At 41.4% G+C, this 21,760-nt stretch overlaps 1 protein-coding gene and 1 long non-coding RNA gene across 3 annotated transcripts in view; both read left to right on the top strand.

Moving 5' to 3' along the window:
* LOC135205523 (uncharacterized) overlaps positions 1 to 21,760 on the top strand; it is a 236,147-nt gene that overhangs the window by 32,244 nt on the left and 182,143 nt on the right. The window lies entirely within an intron of this gene.
* Positions 13,353 to 21,760, top strand: part of LOC135205550 (uncharacterized protein C2orf42-like) — a 47,125-nt gene continuing 38,717 nt past the window's right edge. The window contains exons 1-3 of the mRNA XM_064236311.1: positions 13,353 to 13,379; positions 17,435 to 17,647; positions 18,411 to 18,611. Of these exons, the coding sequence (XP_064092381.1) occupies positions 17,435 to 17,647; positions 18,411 to 18,611 (414 nt within the window). The 5' untranslated portion in view covers positions 13,353 to 13,379. The remainder of the gene's footprint in view (positions 13,380 to 17,434; positions 17,648 to 18,410; positions 18,612 to 21,760) is intronic.

A 21,760-nucleotide genomic window follows, 5' to 3' on the forward strand; every position in this document is an offset into this window, starting at 1 on the left:
GGGAGCCAACTTGGGATGGGCCAGTGAACCAAACTTTGACTTTTCTTAAACTGCCGCATGGAAATTCCTCTAGAGACAAGGTCTGCTGGGTTTTCTTCACCAGGTACATAGAGGTACTTCACTTCAGTGACCTGACTTATCTCATTCACCCTGTTGCGGACATAGGTGTTTTAGATTTGTTGTTCTGAATCCAGTGTAGGGCAACTTTACTGTCAGACCATATGACAGTGTCAGTAATCTTGACACCATCGGTAGTGAAAACGGTTCTGAGTTCGTCAGCTATTTTGACTGCACTATAGTTGGCATTCAGCTCAAGTTGTGGTATGCTTTTCTTTTTGAGAGGGGCGACTCTTGCTTTAGAGAAAAAACTAGGTTCGCACCTGCGTGTTGGTCCATCAAATAGGCTGCAAGCCCCATAGGCCTTTTCACTAGCATCACAGAATACGTGAAGAGAGTAGTTGGTCCCTCTGTTGGCTGTGAAGCGTGGGAATTCCTGGTATAGATGTTCTCGAGGTCTTTCTTGATCTTCGACCCCTCTTCTTGAAGTTCTGGTGGCAAAACATCATCCCACCATTTAGATAGTTTCCAGATCTTTTACATAAGAACTTTGGCTCGTACAATTATGGGAGCAAACAATCCTAGAGGGTCAAATACTTTTGAAAGGTTTGCTCAAAAGTAGCCGTTTGGTAAGCAGAGCTTCCTCAAAGGTAGGGGGTTTTATGCTTAAGTGGTCAGTCTTGTAGTTCCAATGAAGTCCTAGAACTTTGACAAGATCTGAGCCTTCTGTTGTTCCATCACCTTCTTGTTTTACCATTTCGTTGAAGGTTGGGTCATTACTGATCCTTCTCTTAAAGGCATTCTGGCATCTGACAGGACTTCCTTTGCAACCTTATAAAGGCTGTAGAGGCTGACTGTTTGTTGGTAAGGAACCAATTAAGTTGTCCACATAAATTTGGTCATGAGGAAACTAACTTCAGGTGAAGTGGGGTAGGTTTCAAAGTGATGTTGCAGGTTTGTGACTGGAGTAAAAAGGGCGAGCAGGTGGCTCCAAAGAGAACCGATCTAAACCTATAGGCTTGAAGGTCCCTTTCATTGTTAAGATCTTTTAGCCAAATGAAACGTGTATAATCACGATCCCTAGGTTTGGAGACCTACCCGTAAGAAGGCTTTGCTGATGTCTGCCGATACCGCAAATGGGTCGAGACGGAATTTCAACAACAAGTCGGTTAAACATGACTAGTCAAGGATGGGCCAGAGTATAAGCAATCATTCAGGCTAGGGGCCTGCTGGTCCATCCGGGCACTTACATCAAATACAATCGAATGGGCGTTGTAGTTGAATCCTTAATCACAGGTAAATGGGGTGGGGTAATAATGGACATTTGTCCGATTTTGGCCTCTTCTGGCACTGTTTCAATGAAGCCGAGAGACAGTTGTTCTTTGATGATCTGGTCATAAATTTCCAGATACTTATTAGTTTGTTTCAGCTTGTGATAGTACTGTTCAGTCTTTTCCTCGAGAGTGCTAAGTTGGTAGGAGTTGTTTCTTATCGACTTTCCAGGGAGAGATACCTCATATCGTCCTTCAACCATATTGATGGAAGGTTCTTGAATTCTTCCAGTACAAATTATCCTCAGGTGACATATCTTGATCAACGATTCCGACTGATTCTAGGGTCCAAAGCTGTTGATGGGGTCTTCAAGCAATTTGCTATCAGACATCTCAAGTGGTATCTCTAGAGCAGCTTTGGAAGTTCATCAACTGCTAGTCTCATTACAGTTACAGAATGAGCACTGATAGGGGTGTCATTACTAGGCAGTTTACCAGCGACCAGATATCCTAAGGAGGACTTAATCAGGTTCACTCCGTTTGCTTGTGGAGAATGGATAAAGTCAAAGTAGTGATCTATGCCAACAAGCAGTTTCACCTGGTCAATCTGACTACTTGACAAGTTAGGATCAGCTAGGGTGACATTCTGGCTCTTCAGTTCAGACACTTATCTTACAGAGTCCACGAGGCCTAGCGCTCTGAGGTAGTTTAGGTAGGCGACAAGTAGCCTTTAAAGTTACAAGGCTGTCGTCGTTTACCTGACAGGTACAGTGAACCGTACTATATCTCTAGGTTCTTTGGTATCAGAAACCCACTGATGCTCAGTTGGACAGGATTGTCTCGTACAAGTTTACACTCTTCCACTGCCTCTTGTGTGATGAAGGTACGTTGCGCCCCAGAATCAAACAGTGATCTAAGTTCCTTGGTGTTGCCTGAGGGCAGACACACCACTTTCATTGAAGGCGGTAGGGAGAATTCCACTTGTTTGTGACTTTAAGTCTTTGTCACTGTCATTGTCTCCACAATAGTTCACAGCAGAGACCTCAGTTGTCTTATGGTTAGGTGAAGTGCATTTCACGCAACGATTTTTTTGCGGTAAGTCTTGAAATGCGCATCTTGCGTGGTCTTGTAAATGTCACACTGGTTAGGCTTTGTGTTCTGTCTATCACAGAATACACAACTTTGAGTTCTAGCGGTCTTATTATGCTGTTCTGGAGTGACAGAAATACTCAGATTCGTAACTTCGTTTTTTCTTAGGGGTGTAAGAACTAACTGAGTTTTGGTCTGATTACCTGGTCTATTGGAACTTTGGTTAGGCTTGGGTTTTCTATGAGTAATCCTTGCTCTTATCCCTTGGTTCAAAATCCAAGGAAGACAAGGTCAGGATTATCTTTCCGTCTTCCTAGCCCCCTCTCTAATATCTAGGAGTGAGGGGTAGTCCTGTCCACACTTGTTTTGGATTTGTTCTTTGCACCTTGCCAGGTAGTTTTGAAAAACTAGAGTCCAAGCTCCGTCCAGGTACAGTGATCCGAATTAGGTTTGTTTCTTTCTATGCCTCTAACATATTGTTCAAGTTTAGTCCAGAAGCCACGTAGTGAATCCAGATCTGCAGAAGGTTTAGGCAGGCCTGCTAGTTGACAAATTAGAGATGAGATTATTTTCTGGATTAGCATAAGTTTTCTTCAACAGGTCAATGGCGTCTAAATAGTTTTCATTCGTGACAAGAATATTTCTAATCAGAGTTAGAGCTTCACCCTTCAACATCCCTTCAGGTAATTAAATTTGTCAACACTCTCAAGTCTGGACGAGAGTGAACGTTAGACTCGAAACATCCCAAAAAGGGGGCCATTCTCCATCGGTCCCTTCAAATTCCGGTCGTGATAAAGACGGCAACTTAACCTATGCCATGGCCTAACTCTGTTGCAATACTCCTCTGGGGTTTTGGCTTCCATGCAAATGATTTTAGTTTCTCCAAAACTTCAGTGCTCTCTGTGATGACTTGGTTGGCATGACGCCGCTTTGTAGTGAGCTGTGTTCTATCAGGGTCTTGCTCAGAGAACCCTTCTTCTCCAAGTTGAAATAAGTACTTAAAGTTTGAGTTCTTCATACTTCTTTATTTGAGACTCTAGCCTAAGACGATATGTCTCCAAGGTCGAGGACTCAACATCACTTGCCCTTTGAATCAAGTCACCAGCAGTTGTGCATAAATCCTTGCAGTTTTCCTCATAAAGTCGGAGGGAATATGCTAATTGTGTCGCAGACATTTTATGAGTTTAAAAGGTAACAAGACAAAAATCCCTGGACAACAACACAGGCCTTAAAACATCCCGCTGAGGATGCCAATCTTCCTTTGTGGGAAATTTGTTTCGCTCAGTGGGAAGATCGAAGGAATATACTCTACAAAATTACAAGGGTAATTCCTTCCACTGAGTGTTCTCTAGTAGTAATTTAGTAATGGTATAAAACGGGCTGTTAAGCACACAATTCTTCCGTGCGCCTAACGTGTTTTCAGACTTGTGCCAGAAGATCCAAAGGATTAATAATTGCTTGGTAAGCTTAAGTAGGCTAGTTAAATTCCGGTAAAAGTAATTCAGGTAAATGCAATTAATCTAAATGGGACTATGAATAAATCAAACCGAAGGCCATAAAATTCCCAGGGTAGTATCAGTTTGGTCCAGAATTCTATTAAGTTCCGACCCGGTTAAAGTAAAATTAAAGTAAAATAATCCCGAATAGTAATGCTAAGTAAACAGACAGACCTAATTTCGACTAAATTTATTACTACGCCCATATAATTATATAAGCCTTTGTAAAATTATTCAATCTGAGTCTATGCCTAATTAATTCTCACAAACTCCAATATTACAATAGCCTAACTATGTAAAAGGGCTTAAAATTTAGTCAAGGTAAAGAAAACAGTGTATTACGTCTTGAATAAGTAAGTTAAGTTAAATACGTAAGTTAAACGTTAAAAGACGAAACCGCTTCCTAACGAAAAGTCCGTTGGTTCAAATCAGCCGTCCAATAATGGCGGTCTAGTCTTTGTGGAAAATTAGTATGTTGACCTACCTTCAAGTTAACCCAGTTTGGACACACACCTCTATTCACACGTAAACTAAAAAAACAAATCCTATATATTTAATCAGCAAACCCAGCGACCTCTAATCGTATTCGTGGAAATAAATTGGTACGTTGATAAGAAATGTTATTCCACTTACCGAATTTTCCGTCGACCGATCAGTGACGAAGGCTGTTAAAAGTTTTGGTTGCAGATAAGGATTTTCGGATAGGATGAGGTTTTAGGATAGGTACAAACAGGAAAGGAGATCATACAAACCAATTATTTAAAGGGTTATTAATTTCTAAACCCTACACAACGTAAATTAAACTTAAAAGAGCGAAGTCGCCGAACTAGTTGTCGCCTTCTTCGCTCGCCGTCCGTTTGAACAAGCCCAAAAAACCCGCGCCCGACCTAAGCCTACCCCTTGAAAAGGCCTATGTCAGGTCAATGGTTCTTATCAATTAAATAATTTCTTAAATAATTTGAAGGGACAGTTAAATCTATTTATTAAATCTATCTATCAAATATTTTAAATGCTAAGTAAAGTTAATCAAGTTATTCAAAATATAATATTAATTTTTTCTGCAGAGCTTATACTAAAGAAAATGGGGATAGTTACTTTGTAGCTCTTAGCAGTGACTTCGTTAAAGGTTAGAAATGTATATGTACAAATAAATTTACAACAGCTGTGTATAGTTTAAGTGGGGATGGATCGTAAATAGGACTCAATTATCTGTAAATTGCGTGTTATTTTAAATATAAATTATTCATCAGAGAGTTTCCTAAGTAGTATTAATTCTCTAAAGGACGACTTTTGAATTACGTTCATGTTAAGGGGGATAGAATAGACCTATAATTCTTGAAAGATACACACACATGTGTGTATATATATATATATATATATATATATATATATATATATATATATATATATATATATATATATGAATAATAGGGCTCCATGTCTTCTTATGATCTAAGGAGAATATTTTTAAACAAGCTTAAACCTAGTATCAATAGAATGCAATAGACCAATCCAAGAGAGAAAAATGCTCTTTTCTGTATTTTATCAAGACACTAACATTTTGTTCTCTCTCTCTCTCTCTCTCTCTCTCTCTCTCTCTCTCTCTCTCTCTCTCTCTCTCTCTCTCTCTCTCTCTACCGACGTATTCTGTTTCAATAAACCATCGTGACATGGCGCTGATAGCAACTTCCTCCTTCGTTAAAATCCCGTCACTTCCGTTTTGTCGTAAATTTTCGTCAATGGCCTTCTCAGGATAATATCCTCGATGCGAGAACGGGTTCATTTTACCAATGAACGCAGAAATAATTTTATAAATAAATAAATATACAAACTTTTTCGGATCATTCCTAAATAGTGACCCCAACAAAGTTCTGGGGTCGTTATATAGGACTAATATTAATCTCGGAAAGGTTCGTTTTTTCTTCATATCCATATGAACTGGAGAGCTTGATCAACTCCAAGCAATCAATATTCATACATTTTCTCTTTTAAATTTACTATAAGTTATCCAGAATCCAAGTGACGGCTTTTTCAGTAAGTTTGCTTCACGAAAGTAATTATGTATAACGATTATACACGATGGAGTTTTTGATTGCTAGAATGACATTTTTCGCCCAGTGAATGGGACGCTGCAGTGACATACAGTGCCCTCTGGAACTTTCGATCGCAAATATTTGGGCTGTTGTTTTTTTATTTAGCATTGTGTGTGTGTGTGTGTTCCACGTTTTGAATTTCCGCAGTGTTAACCTCAGGAGGAAAACCCAGTAAGGGGTTGGTGCCGTCAGTGCACCTCATGCAGCGCACTGTGGGCATTACTTAAGGTTGTTTGCAGCGTGCATTCGGGCCCTAGCTGCAACCCCCTTCGTTCCTTTTACTGAACCTCCTTTCATATTCTCTTTCTTTCACCTTACTTTCACCCCCCCCCCCCCCCCCCCCCCCCCCATCTCCTAACAATTGATTCATACTGCAACTGTCTTGAGTTTTCCTCCTGTTACACCCTTCAAACCTTTTACTGTCAATTTCCGTCTCAGCGCTAAATGACCTCACAGTTCCGTAGGGAAAATAATATATAGCTACTTTCACCTCGTAAATGCCAAATTTAGAGCCTTTCACATTGTTGGGTGGTTTTTATGCCTTCACAGAAGACTTCTAAGCTGTCCATCGACCCCATGAATAGGTTCACGTGGAATGGCTGTCTGATACTTACACATGGAATGGAGTACGTAGATCAGGGTTAGTGAAGAAAAGCTACTGAGACTGGTGAAAGGGGTTTAGAGTGTTTACAGTTAGGGAAAGCTGAAAGTGAAAGTTAGTAAGATAAGGGTCGGAGGGCTAATAGAAACTATTAGGATGGAACAATCACTGTTAGTATGGATGATTAGCATATTGGTATATGTGAGTAAATGCGATGGATAATAGTAGACGACAGAAAGAGAAACAATGGAACAGACAAGTCAAGGATCAGGGTCACTGAAAAGGATTTTTAAGAGAATAGGGCCCTCCAAGAAAGCTAGAGATAGAGTGCATGAAATCATGGTTGAGCTAAATCTCCTTTACGGAAGTGAAGTGTGAATATTGAATGTGATTGGAAAAGAAAATTGATAGTTGTTGGAACTGATTGTTTTACATAGTATGAGTGGAGAGAGAGAGAGAGAGAGAGAGAGATTTGAGAGAGAGAGAGAGAGAGAGAGAGAGAGAGAGAGAGAGAGATAATAAGAAAATAATTATTGAACGTAAGACAAACCTTTCTTCGGGGATTTAACAAACTGGATCTCTGATTTTTAAATGAGAGAGAAAGAGAGAGACTATAGTCTTGATGTACGACGGCTGAGAGGAAGTCAAATGAGACCCATTACTGTTTTTAGGAGAATGAAAGGAAAGGGGGCGTTGGGCCAAATGAGCACCATTATTATACTTCCTCTTGTATTTGGAAACAAGATTTGTCATTTCCTTTTTTTTTTAAATACGTTTATTCAACCTATCAGCGCAATTATTATAAATAGATAATGCATTTTTAAAGCATGAAATGGATTATGTGAAATGCGATGTAGGATCTGTTTAACTTGTTTGTTAAAAACTTCATCGATATTCATAAAAATCATGAATATATTTGGCTGATTAATTTTCTATTTTATGTATTATTGTCCTCAGTAGCAGATATTCCGTCAGTTTTTTTTATAATTGTATTTATTATTCCTATACAGTACGTATTCCGTGAATTTTAAGGTTTTTCTGTTTAATTATATGATCTTGTATTTACGTGTTCATCCATATTGAATCAATTATTGTTGTTTTTATAGTTTTTTAAATAATAATAGTTTCTTATGTGTATACATTTATGTATATTAGATCACTAATTGCTGCCTATTACCCAGAATACTCGTTCCTGTGTTGATGCATGTGGGTGTGTAGCAAAGTAGCTGTATGTGTGTGTGTGTGTGTGTGTAGCAGAATAGGTGTATGTGTGTGTGTGTAGCAGAATAGCCGAATGTGAATGTGTGTTTGTAGCAGAAAAACTGTAGGTGTATATGTGTGTGTGTAGCAGAATAACTGTGTGTATATATGTGTGTGTAGCAGAATAACTGTAAGTGTGTGAGTGTGTGTAGCAGAATAGGTGTATGTGTGTATGTGTAGCGGAATAACTGTATGTGTGCGAGTGTGCGTAGCAGAATACCCTTATGTGTCTGTAGCAGAATAGCTGCGCGCGCGTGTGTGTGTGTGTGTGCGTGTGTGTAGCAGAATACGCCTTGACCAACAATGTATGTATGAAGAAAGCCATCCCGTAACTCAGTTCAATGTAATTCCTCTTACGACACAAGTCCACTGTGCAGTCACGCCATTCGCAGCTTTCCCAGCTTCGATTCCATCTCGGGGCCCCCAGCGGGAACGTTCGTCAACTTGACTTCTTGATCGGTCAGCAGCAGAGCGAGAGGCAGCCAGCAGGTCTCTCTCGCTCTTTCTCGGTTCCCGCGAGAATCAAGGTCTAGACCAAGGTAGGTATATAGAATAAGGGAGTTGGTCTAGACCTTGACGAGAATGCTTTTAGATCGAAGTCCGGCATTTCCGGAATCACGATTCCTTTCCTCCCATTCTCATTCCCATGGGCTCCCTAGATTAAATCCACACCCTTTATTTTATCCACTCCCATCCCCCACCCCCAACCCGCCCACCCTCCCGCCGGTCACCCTTCCAATAGAAACCAGTGACTTGAAGGACGGTCTTTGATAGATTTAGGTCCGGAGACGAATCTGATTCCTAGTATTGTCACGTGCGTCTGAAATGAAAAAAAAAAAAAAAAAAAAAAAAAAAAAAAAAGTCTATTTAGTCCTATTTTTTTAGTTTTCTGAGAAAGGAAACTATTTAGGTGGCTTTGTCTGTTCGCACCAGATCTTAAAAACTGCTGAGGCTAGAGGGCTGCAAATTGGTATGTTGATCATCCACCTTCCAGTATCAAACGTACCAAATTGCAGCCCTCTAGCCTCTGTAATTTTTTTTTATTTTACTCAAGGTTAAAGTTAGCCATGACCGTGCATCTGGCACCGCTATAGATATCAACAACACAGACCACCACCGGGTCGTGGCCGAAAGTTTCATGGGCCGTGGCTGAGAATTTCATGCAGCATTAAACACTGAACAGAAAACTCCATTGCGTCGAAGATGCTTCGGCGTATTTTTACTGTTTTATTGTGGATCTATTACTGTCTACCATTCTCCCTGCCCGCCTATTTTTTTTATATAATTATATGTAATTTCACTGTCATACATTGCATTTTTTATCCGTTACGCCAAATTAATAATACTACAGAAGGTTTGCAAATAACACCGTGACCATTGAACATAATTTGTCCCTATCTAGTGACATTACAGAGCTTTCTTTCTTTTCTCCTTCATAAGGTATCTTGGGAAAAGGACTAACTATGAATAAGCATTTCTTCATTTCTCCAGTAATATTATAGATGGACAGTGAAGTTAATCAACTGAATCCTATTTGTTAAATTGTTAAAATTCTTGGAAACTTTATCCAACCTAGACTCATCAACCTTCAAGTTGATGAAAGTTCCACTGGCAAGTACGAACATTTACAATATATAGGCCTATATAGTTATTATCATAGGCCTTAGTTCTCTCTTAGCCTCTCCTCTCCTCTGAAATTTACGCCTGTTGGATTTCTCCCCCCCCCCCCTCTCTCTCTCTCTCTCTCTCTCTCCCATATCTGTTTTGCATATTGACAATCTCGCCCAGCCGAAATATGATGCATAATTCAGCTCCTTTCATTATGTAGGGACGAATTTTGCTGCAGACAGTCATCATTACACCAGTGTGACGATCTCTCTCTCTCTCTCTCTCTCTCTCTCTCTCTCTCTCTCTCTCTCTCTCTCTCTCTCTCTCTCTCCTGGGGCGTTCAAGCTTCTAAAAATTGTTCATATTTGAAGAAAGTCAATATGGTTTCAATTAATCTTTATGGTTTTGTTTCAGTTCGAATGTGTCAAGATATACTGGGGTTGAACTACATACATACATACATACATACATACATACATACATACATACATACATACATACATACATGAAACAGTTCTTATGATAAACCTCGACTTAAATACTGGTACGCATTCACTAAAACGGCACCAATAAAGATCCCGACAAACTGGGTGAAACATTTGATAAAAAGGAACTGCTGCTTCTTGGCGAACTCTCTTGAGAGGAGACGAAAGTTGGGCTGAGAACTTCCCCATCTCAGAGAAGAAATGGAAAGGAATTGAAGTGTGATTAGGGAGGTCTGAGTGAGTTTTGGTGTGTTTTGTCTTCGACTGGAGATTAATTGAGTTATATTGAAGAGATGGTAAATTGGTATAGGTGCATTTGATGTTAAAACGACTTTAATTTAGAAAGAATAAATAAAGGCTTATATACGTATAAGAAATGACACCAGTTGAGCGGCTGTTATAAGGCAGTAATCGGCATTGGCAACAAACAACATTTAAATCTGATAAAAAAGACTAATGGACCTCGACAAAAGACGGAAGTTGAGTTGGATAAGGATGAATAATGGAGCTGATGAGAAAGAATGATTGACTGATAAGAAAGAATAACTGACTGACAAGAGATAACACTGCAAAGAACTTTGGAAGTCATATGTTGTTTTTTTCGCAACAGTTACGACTGCTAATATGAAGACGTGTTTCTAGAACATGGTGAAAAACAAATTCTGTAAAAGACGAATGCGGTTGCGTTTTTAACGACCGGTTTCGGATTTCGTTTAAGGCAAAAAGGACTACGGGCAGATAAAGCCCTTATGTAAAACTACACCTTTTACTCCGGTCTCTTCATTGCGATTTTCTTTTATTTTCGTCCGCGAACAAAGCGCAAGCGAAGGTAAAATTTGAACGCAACTAGAGAAAACTCCTTTAGACTCGTCTCGTGCTTAGATTGGGTGCAATTAATTGCAGTACTGAGATTCCCATTCAGATTGCTGTGTATGGCCAGTTAAGGTAGATTTTCTACCCCATTCTCCCTCAAACCACTCCCCTCACCCTCACCAAAATAAAGGGCAATTGGTCTTATGCGGATATCGTGAGAAGTTTGGAATGTAATTATTGAGAGAGAGAGAGAGAGAGAGAGAGAGAGAGAGAGAGAGAGAGAGAACTGAGGATGTGCTGACGTCAGCATAAAATGTATTTTTTTTTCTTCTTCTTCTTTTTTTTTTAATAAACTATGACCCTTGTCCTGTTCGTTTCTGTTGGGGCTTCCTGTGCTGCTGTTGTCTTGAAGATTTCCTGACGAGTGTATTAAATAAAAGGCCCATAAAACACTATTTGGACGTTGCAACCATGTATTTCGAGTACTTCCTTCTGTGGCCCTCCCTGTTCACTGGTAAATTTGGACAGATGATGTCGTACAAGAGTATATGTACAAAGCATATGTAGGTGTGGCAGTAACACTTTGTTGGTATGCAGGTGACCATTGACCCTGGAAATATGGGAATTAAACTATTCCCTGGTGTTTTTTTTTTTTTTTTTTTTTTTTTTTTGGCATTAACTCCCGTCTGCCGTATTTTCTGGAACACTTGCTTGAGAAGAGGTCTAAAGATTAACTCTTCAATGTCAACCGATTTCTAATGCCTCCTGACAGGTTCATATTGTTTGTTTGACTGATGACAGCAGATTCCAGCATCTTCCTTTTGTACGGACAGCTACTTTTGAAAACCTGCGTTGTTGCACTCCAGACTATGGTTTGGCCTTTATCCCTAATGTGTAGGAAAATCCCTGAGCTCTCTGAAGCATATCGCACTGATCTTTTGTGCTCATCTTTGCGAGATGGATCTAGCCGTCTCTTCCACGTAAATCGCACTACAATTGCTGCACGGTATCTTGTAAACTATGGCTTCTTCTCCTCTTTTATTCAAGTATAAATTAATGAGCGAACTCCCAATGGATTTGGGATAATGGATATTGAAAGGATTATTGGACCTGAGGTGTTCTATAACATTTTGGAAGTTTTTATCGTGAGGAAGTTTATATTTTGTTTAAATCTATTTGACTGTTTTGAGTGGGACCTGTGTAGTATATTTTATTCGCTATATTATAGCCTTCTCGATAATGTATGGTTGGTAGAGCAGTTGCATTAGGTGTTGGCGGATCGTGTTGAATTCTTTGTCTACGTACCCATCTCTCTCTCTCTCTCTCTCTCTCTCTCTCTCTCTCTCTCTCTCTCTCTCTCTCTCTCTCTCTCTCTCTCTCTCTCTCTCTCCCTCTCTCTCTCTCTCTGGCTACTTCATCCATCGTCTTGTGCGCCTTTACATGAACATCTGTGCAATTGCTTGTCAAGCATTCTCCCTTTTTTTATCTATGAATCTCACTTCTTACTGGTTTATTCTCCCCCCCCCCCCTCCCCCTCTCCTACTACTTCACCTGTGAACACTCCCTGATGTCCCTGGTACTCAAACATGGAATTTTACAAACTCATCTACTCCTTCCACCTACTGGTCTTCCACCTTAACCCGTATTTCATCCATCTGACACTGTTTGCTATTTTCACTTCATTGTTATCATATGCCCTCATCTTAATTGCATATACAGTAATATTCTTTCCCCTTCCTCTCAAACATGAATCAATATCCGTCTTAACCCTTACTTCGCCTCATTATTACATTGTATTAACTTGCTCTTTCATCTACTCATGTTCGCGTTCCTAAAAAAGGTTGGTTAGCTCGTTGCGTCATATAAATCTATTCACTGTAAGCGTTTCCATAAAGAAATCAGCTATCAGAATAAAATTGTATTTCTTGAAGTAAACATTCATGATCGTTGCTGCCCTATTTTTTTTTTCATGTCGAGAGAGTCTTGGCTAGCTGATTAGAATGTTTAGTACAGAGTGAATTGAAGCATAGAAACTAATGCGGGGTGGATAGAACATTTTGATAGATATCCGCCAGTAAAAACTAAAATGAAGATGCAGGTCGAAATTAATAGAATGAGACTTTATTGCTGTAGAAAATGTCCAGAAGAGTAAAATGTTGTCATTTTAAAGTCAAGGGTCTCTCTCTCTCTCTCTCTCTCTCTCTCTCGTCTCTTCTCTCTCTCTCTCTCTCTCTCTCTCTCTCTCTCTCTCTCTCTCTCTCTCGTATATTAACAATTTGCTAGGATCCTTCTTGAGAAATGAATTCCATGAGATATGCCTACCTTCTCCAAATCCTCTGGACTATGCCTTATATATAGTATAAATAGATACAATATTATTCAGAATTTTAATAGAATAAAAATAAATTTCCATAGATTATATCAGATTCTATAGATCTTGGTGTTAACATCTGGCAATCAAAACCAAAAAATGCCAAACAAACACGGAGACGATCAAACAAAGCGGGTAATGACGTTTTGGTCACGTGACCGGCGTCATCCTCCAATGAAATCGAGCGACCCATCTACCTTGGGCGCCATTGTTGTGGGATGTCAACAAACGCATCGTGAGTCCCTAGCCAGATAAAAAATTATGCTATTGAATTACTAGTTGTATGTGAAAGGTAAGAATGTCACTCGAATTCGGTGTATTTTTAGAGGCTGATGGTGAAGTCTTTCGTAAAACAATTGTGTCGTTACATTATGTTATAAATAAGTAACTATATCCATCGCCTAATGTGCCTAGAGGTCGTTGGATGCTTAAACTGTCATTCTACGTGAACCCCACCCAGCGTGCCTTAATCTGAATCTAGCCTTGTTTTAGTGCATATTAACAAAGAAACTGTTGTGATGAAATAAAGATTTTATGGCAAGTGTAGTTACTTCCATGCAAACATTCTCATTCATAGTATGGGGTAGGGTACAACCAGTCCAGTAACGTAGCATGAGGTGTCTGGCTCAGGCTGCATACCTAGCCTATTAGGGTAAAACATCACAGCAGGCCAAGCAGGTCACCTACAATCAACACCTAGCCACCCTCCGAAAAAGTACATTATAACGCGTCCTGACACCCGAGATGGGCATCAGTCGCGACTTGTTGTTGGTGAGAAACGGAGCTAAAGACCTCTACTCTCCTTTCGAAGTAAGTATTTTCTCCAAAGTTAGAAATTAAGGCCAAATTTTAAGATTTAAACAGAGGGTACTGAAAATGGCGCCCACGGCAGTGGAAATCTCACCAAAACGCTTTAGAAATTTTTACTTACAACTAAAAATGTTTCGAAGATTGACGCCATCTCGATGTTTACGGAGTCGCTTGTGTCAACAAACTTTCCATTTCCTGTGATAAATCCGCACACCACTTGTACCCACAGACGCTGGAGCACTTTTATCACAACAATCGAAACACGATTTCTCACCAACAACAAGCCAGGAGTAAACAGCTGTTTCAGGTAGAAGATGACGAGAAGCGTGCTCTTAGCTAATTTTTAAATAAGTAGTAAAACATCAATATTTTACATATTTATGATGATTGAATTTGAAAATATTCGTTATTGAAAAAGTAACTCGACTCTGACTCAAATTTAAGTAAGTTATTTTTCTGAATTAGAACGTTCTTTTAATGTTCTGTATTATGACGTCACGACATCTTGACTTTCGTACCTATTGTAAATAATTGCTATACTCAACTGTCATTGCAGAACAGTTTACCAGTTATTCATGCAGATTGTTATCAGCTATACATGTAATTGTTATAATCGTAATGCGCATATATATCTTTATTATTTACTTTTTGGATATATGAAGATGTTTTACTGCTGGATTATCGCCGTAGTGTGACGCAATCGTTTTCGGTCCATGGGCCTCTGTCTGTTTTCGCACCATAAGAAATTATGGGCATATGTTTTGACTGAGAAAAATACAAATTTATTCAGTAGCTAGCTTGTAAAAAATACTTGGTTATAAAAACTTGATTGACAACTAAGCAGCATGTCTACTATGGGTTTCAGAGACAGTGCAAGCACGTTTTTGGGCAATACCTATTTCTGTAACGAACACTCTTAACAGAACGAGATTTTTGCTATAGTGCATTACACCCAGTGCCGTAATTTATAAAGGTATCGTGAATCACTAATCGTAAAGAATAACGACACCTGTCCTTGTACCAAGAGACAAAAACTCCATTATCAGCAAATGGATACGAACACGCGTATAAAGCTCCACCTACCTCTCCCCAACACACCCCCCGCCCCTCCTCCACCGCCATCCCTTTTCTTCGTTCGTTCCGATCCGCCTTCCTTTCTCTCTCTCTCTCTCTCTCTCTCTCTTCTCGTCTCTCTCTCTCTCTGTTGTTCCATTCGGTATGTGTTTAACCCTCCAAACTGGGTATAAGACTACACACAAACGTTGAAATTGGTGAATTAGGCTATGTATTGGAAGTATATATACATAAATATTAAAGCAATTTTATCATTATTGCATTACTATGACAACTAGAATTCATGGAAACAGTTTATAATAATGGAACGGCGTATGTGTGAAGCCTCCACTAATGTGGCAACGATGATTTTGCCATTCTTAGCATGCAAACATTAAAGGTTACATTTATTTCTGGCATACGATTATTAAAGAAATTCAAAATACTAATAAAGACTGAAATCAATGAAAAGTGCTAGCAAAAACAAAAAAGCAAAAAAAAAAAACGTAGTCGTTCCTCTGCACTTTTCCGTATTCGTTCCTCTATGGTTTTCGGCAGCCAGATGTACGAAAACGTTAGAAACATTTGATTTTATCTACTTTAGAAATATCTGTCATTTTTCGGGGTAATTTGGTTGCAAAAAAGGGATAATATACATGAATTAAATCAAAATTTTTAAATAACAAAGTAAATTTAAACTAAATAACGAGTAAAGTAAACAGTTTAGGGAATAAAACTTTGCAGTTTCGTCGTCTGCTGTTCGAAATTGTGTTTATGGCGCGCGCGCTTAGAAACCAGGAACAGCAACGGGTTTAAAGTGCAATGTGGAGTGAACTGAGACCAAAATGTGTATAATAACAATCAAATAAGCACTGTGGAGTTTCAGTTGTGATGGCAGTAAGGATAAAAACCGCCGATTACAAGGTAAGAATGAATTCAGTTCCAACCATAACCCCGGGAATAACAAGTTTCATACTTTCACTAATATAGGCAACAAAATGTTGTTTTATTGTGCTGATTACAACTGCAATCTTGAGTAAGATCAATAAACGTTACATACATACGCTAACATTGTTCAAATGAGTGCTGGGAAGGCTGGGGAAAGATGGTGGCCGTCACTGATGAGAACCGTCCATGCAAAACGTAGCCGCCATATTGGATTTCAAAACTGCCTTGAAAACATATTTTACGAAGAGCTCACATGCTTATTTTAGTTCGTATGGGGCTTTCATATATCACAATATGTTGACGAAACTTCAGTCTTTTAAATGGTATGCTTAGAGTTGCAATTGTATTCATGTTTCACCAATTAAATATCGAGTGAATAAGACCCGTCTACCGTGATGAGGGTTGGCCTGTCGTGATGTTCTACCCTAGGTACTAGGTAGGTAGTACCTATAGCTTTATCCTTAACTTTGATATCCTAGACAGGTTTTCTGACACAGTAATGGGGTAGTTTACAGAACGACGGGACTATCTCCAAATGAAAGCTAGTAAGTCGTTTGTCTGATGTTTACTTACCTAGGTAGTAGTGATGAACTAGGGTAAAAAACCGCATGGTACAGGGGTGGACCATGTACAATCAATGTGTACAACCCCCAAAAAAGTACATTATAACGCGTCCTGACATTGGAGATGGGCATCAGACGTGACTTGTTGTTGGTGAGAAACGGAGCTAAAGACCTCTACTCCGGTGTCAGGACGCGTTATAATGTACTTTTCTTGGGGTTGTACACATTGATCGTACATGGTCCACCCCTGTACCATGCGGTTTTTAACCTAGTAGGTATACTAGCTACTTGGGTGGGATGTTGATCATGGGTGAACCCCTGGCCAGATCAGGGCATGGTGCCCTAAGCAAGTTTAGGAAGGTAAGGTCTGGTTAGGTCAGGACATGGCATCCTAGGAAATCATAGGTATGTTTTCATCTGAAGAATCTGTTCCAGGAGTGTTGGGGGCAAGGCCTACTTTGGGAATTTAGATTATGGCATGGCTTCCAACATTTAGGTAGGTTAAGTGAAGGGAAGTCTGGTTAAGCCTTATTTGCTCCGAAATAGCCTACCTAATGCAGAAATGTCCACTACTAGCCCTGACCTCTCAATCTGGATTGCTCCCCCCTCCCTAACTGAGCATAGACTGCCTCTAACTGATGATAGATAAGGAAAGGTAGATTTACAAGGTCTCGACTCAAACATAGGCCAAAGGTAACTAGGACTACAGGCTATTGGTTACTTTTGGAAATGTGGCTATTCAAGCATCATGGAAGACCTTAGATAGAAAACCAGTTTATGGGTGAGGAAAACCAAGAACAAGTAAACTGCAGTCAGAAAATTATGTCAACATTATATATTATTCAATATAACCTATTCAATATGTAAAATGGCAAACTAATCATTCCAGATAACGAGTTTTTCCTTTTTTTTGCAGATGTCAAAGAAAGATAAAAGAGCAACATTTTTGACAGACTTAGGAAGAGCGACTAAAAGAGGAGTGCGTAAATGCCACAAGTGTGGTACTCTTAATGGTACACGAGGATTTTCCTGCAAAAACAAGTCTTGTGATGTTATATTTAATGCAGCTGGAGAGAAAAAGAAATTTTCGACGGAAGCATGCCGAATAACAGCAGGCACTGATGCTCAGGTAGTGTTTTATTTTCCTTTATCTCCAAGAAAATGCAGTTAAGATCATAGCCCAATGAAAAACGCCAGGAGTGACTGTATGCACAGTAATAGTTAATAACTCAAGAAATTACCATTTCAGAATAGTCTTTTGTTCCTTTTTAAAGTTACAGCATTGGTTCATATTTTGTATCGTTATATATTAATGAGTTTTTCACCATTAAATATTTTGAATACACTTAGAAAATTTAGAGTATTTAGTATACTTGAACACAACAGATTTACCAAATCAGTTGTTGGAATTGTAAATTCAACACATACAAAATACTATGCTCTGCTACACACCATTGTGTGTTTGATTTCATTATTTTTCTGGATTTTTTTTTAGCTGATCTTTATTAATCTGTTGGTGTCGTACTGTAATTCTAGTTAGTACATATACATCTTTTGAATAGAAAGACTGACTGTTTAATGTAATGGTGTCCTTGTTTTAGAGTAAAGAGAATCCTCTTAATAGTACAGTATTTAATTACTATATAGGGTTTTATAATTGAACTCGTAACAGTGACTGTTAAACTGGATTTAATAACTGAAAAGGATAGGACCTTGAGTATTGTCCAGCCAAGTTTTATTGCCCAAGAGCTCATATTTTCAGGTACTGCTAAGACTTATCCATTACTTTATTTATTTTTTATAATAAATGGAAGACTTTATTAATATCTGCTTGATTTTATTTGAATTTTTCACTTGCTATTATTTAGTAAAAAATATTTCTTTCATTCCAGATATACTCAGTTCGGGTGAGAGACAAAGGCCCTGATTATAGAGGTTTCGTACAGCTTCCTCTCATTCAGTCAGTGGATGGCTCCGGAGATCTCTTAATTGGAACAGAGCCCTTTACTGATCCGATTCTTCTTGCTCAGATGGCACAGATGGGAGCCAGATGTTACGTAGAGCCATGTCAGAGGAAAAGTGAAAAGTTACTGGTAGGACTGATGCTTTATTTTTGTTCTTACATGATAGACAAACCCTCAGTCCTTTACATAAGGAATTACTTTCAGCGTAGGCTTGAATACGGCCATTAAATTCTTGAACAAGGTGGCTAGGCAGTAACTACCGTCTGGTAGGCGGGTAGGCTGGCCTGTCCGGATGTAAACATTCCACTTTGCTTTTGGCTGTCTTCCGTTGAAGACGTATGTTTGTGAGCTCTTGCTGACTGCCATTAATCATGATTTTGTTCCGATACGTAATACAAACCATCGGTCCTTTAACAATAGGAATAGGAAGTAGCTAGCGGCAGCTGGAACGGTCGTAAGCTTTCGAACAAAAAGGGGAGAACGGTAGTTAACTGCTTGTCCAGACAGGTCGCGGCTCCGCGCGCTTGGGAGGTAAACAAATCACTTTCGCTTTCGGCCGCGGTTGGGTGAAGGAGTGTTTTCGTCATCGCTCTCTGCCCGCTTCTCGTCGTATGCTTTGTTTATATTGTGTTTTCTACTAATGGTTTGTTTGACTTGAAAATGAAACTGTAAGTACACTGTTTTCATTTTCATTACTTAATTATGAACCAACATGGAGCTATCGCCGTAGATGCGGCGATTTCCTCTCTTTTCATTGAATTGAACCCTTGATTATGTCTCGGTGCCGAGGGCGGGCGCGCTCGCGCCGAGTCATGTATTTTGGGCGAAAGTGTGTAATTGAAAAATGTAAGTACTCTTTTTCATTATATTTTTTGCCCTGTGCATTCGTTACCGAGAGTGTGTTGCGCTCGCACGAGCCTTTTATTTTGTATAATAGAATGCAATGAAAGTGGATTCGCAATTGCAATATTCTTTCATTTTCATTTATTTATTTGCATGAAATTTAATTTGGATCAATTTTCGTTCTTACCCGGGAATTGATCCTTACGATTTTTATGTGAAAGTGAAATCGCAAGTGCAGTATTCTGTTTCATTTTCATATATATTTTATGATAGCATCATATTATTTGGATCAAGTTTCCGTTCTTACCCTGGAATTGATCTTTTCCCCTTTAAGTTCTATGAAGTGAATCGCAAGGGCAGTATTCTGTTTCATTTTCATATTACTTTTCACTGCTGTGCGGGGGTAGGGGAAGCGAAGGTCTGCCAGGAATGTCGTCGGAAAGCTCTCCCGCGATTCCCTTGGTATCCGATTCTTCGTCTTCCTTCCTGCCCCCCGCTCAGCTTCTTCGTTGTATTTTGTATTTGGGGTCTTCCTTGCGTTCGGGGTGGGGCATGTCTTCCCCCCCCCCGTGCGTGAGGGAACCCCTCTTACTAATCTATCTATGTTCCGCAGGTGCTACATCCGTGGAGACGACCTTGGACAGGTATGGACCACCGCGGCGGCAGGGGCGTGCCTAGCATCCACGGGCTGCTGCAGCGTCTAGCGAGGTCTGGGGCGGTCTCCACTACTACCACGGCCGCTTATGCTGCTCCCCCCCCTCCTGGTCTACACTCCCCATGCTGTGTCAGTGACGCCGTCTGCCGCTACTAGGGCCGCCGCCGTACCGAGGGGGTGTTGCCGCCGCCGCCTGTTTTCTTCGTGTTGCCTGCCCCAGACTTCCGCTGTTCCAGCAGCTCGCCCCTGGACCGGCTGCCAGTACCCAGGTTCCGCTGGCTGCCGATGATTCTACGAGGCATCGCTGGGCCTGCCGTACCTGCCGCTGATGTATTCCCGCTGTTGGCTTGGCTGTCCCTTCTGGGTCTTCCTGGGTCGCCGCTGCCGCTGTTCCTGCCGCTCCTGAGCTGGTTGCTGTTCCTGTCGCTCCTGGTTCCTGAGCCTGTCCATGCTGGTCCTGCCCACGGTGTGTCCCTTCCCCAGTCCCAGTCCTTCCGGACAGGTGCAGTCGGGCCATGTTGCTTCGGCAATAGCCCCGGCTCCGGCCTGGATGAGGACCTGACGACTGTCCTGCATGAGCTGACGTGGACGAAGGAGGAAGAGGAAGCTGTCATCTTCGTCTTCATCGTCTGCTGCTGCCCTCTTCCCCTTCGACTTCTAAGGCCCATAAAAGCCCGAAGAAGAAATAGGCTGCCTTCCCCCTAAGAAGTCTCCTTCGGGAACTTCTAAGGGCCCATCCCACCCCGGTGGGACGGGGGGTCCTTCTGCTGGTCCTCCTGCTCCTTCGGGAGCAGGGCCCGTCTCCCCTTCCGTAAGGAAGAGATAGACGGGGACCAGAGGAGTATCGGTTTAGCTCTGGTACTTCCTCGCCTGGTGCTAGCGGCGATGCCGCTACGCCAGGTTTCCGGCTCGGTCTCTCGTTCGCGAGAGATCCCGAGTGTACGTTCTCCCTCGGGAGACCGTGCAGCCAAGTTTCGGCGCCGAGTTCGCTCGGCGCCAAGACGCGGCACGGAGCAGAAGGCTGGTGAGAGACGCTCAGGTTGACTCTTGCCAGGCCAGCGGCCGCTCTTGCAGCGACCAGCTGGTACCCGGTTTTCCCCCCTAAGAAGGCTCCTTCGGGACCTTCTAAGGGCCCGTCTCGCTCATGCGATTCGGGGAGCTCTTCTGCTGGTCCTCCTGCTCCCTCGGGAACAGGGCCCGTCTTTTCTTCTACCAAGGAGAAGAAGACGGGGACCAGAGGAGTACCAGCTTCGGCTGGCACTTCCTCTCGCCTGGTTCTAGCGGTTCTGCCGCTAAACCAGGATCCGCCTCGGCTTCTCGTTAGCGAGAAGTACCGAGTGGACGGTCTCCCGCGGGAGACCGTCCAGCCAAAGTCTTGACACCCGAGCTCGCTCGCCGCCAAGACCGAAGCGCGGAGCAGAAGACTGGCGAGTGTCGTGCAGACGACTCTCGCCAGGGCCAGTGGACGCTCTCGCAGCGACCAGCTGGCTGCTCGGGTTGACGTGACGGTCGCTGACCAGCCACGGGTTGAGGCGAGGAAGGGGTCCCCGCGGCCGTCGGTACCAGCCACGGCTGATAACCAGCGGCTTCGACGCGACCGAGAGGACTCTCGCGCCGGTCTCACCGCGACAGCGAGCCTAGCAGGTCACCTGACGCCGCTCCCATCGGGACCGGGCGGAGACGGTAACCAGCAACAGCTCGCCTGACGCTAGAGATCAGCGTCGAACGTTCTCAGCCGAGGCCTCTCGCCCCAGGCGAGCGGCAAGGCTAGGCCTGCTCT

The sequence above is a fragment of the Macrobrachium nipponense genome, chromosome 24, assembly GCF_015104395.2.
Source record: "Macrobrachium nipponense isolate FS-2020 chromosome 24, ASM1510439v2, whole genome shotgun sequence".
Taxonomy (NCBI): Eukaryota; Metazoa; Arthropoda; class Malacostraca; order Decapoda; family Palaemonidae; genus Macrobrachium; species Macrobrachium nipponense.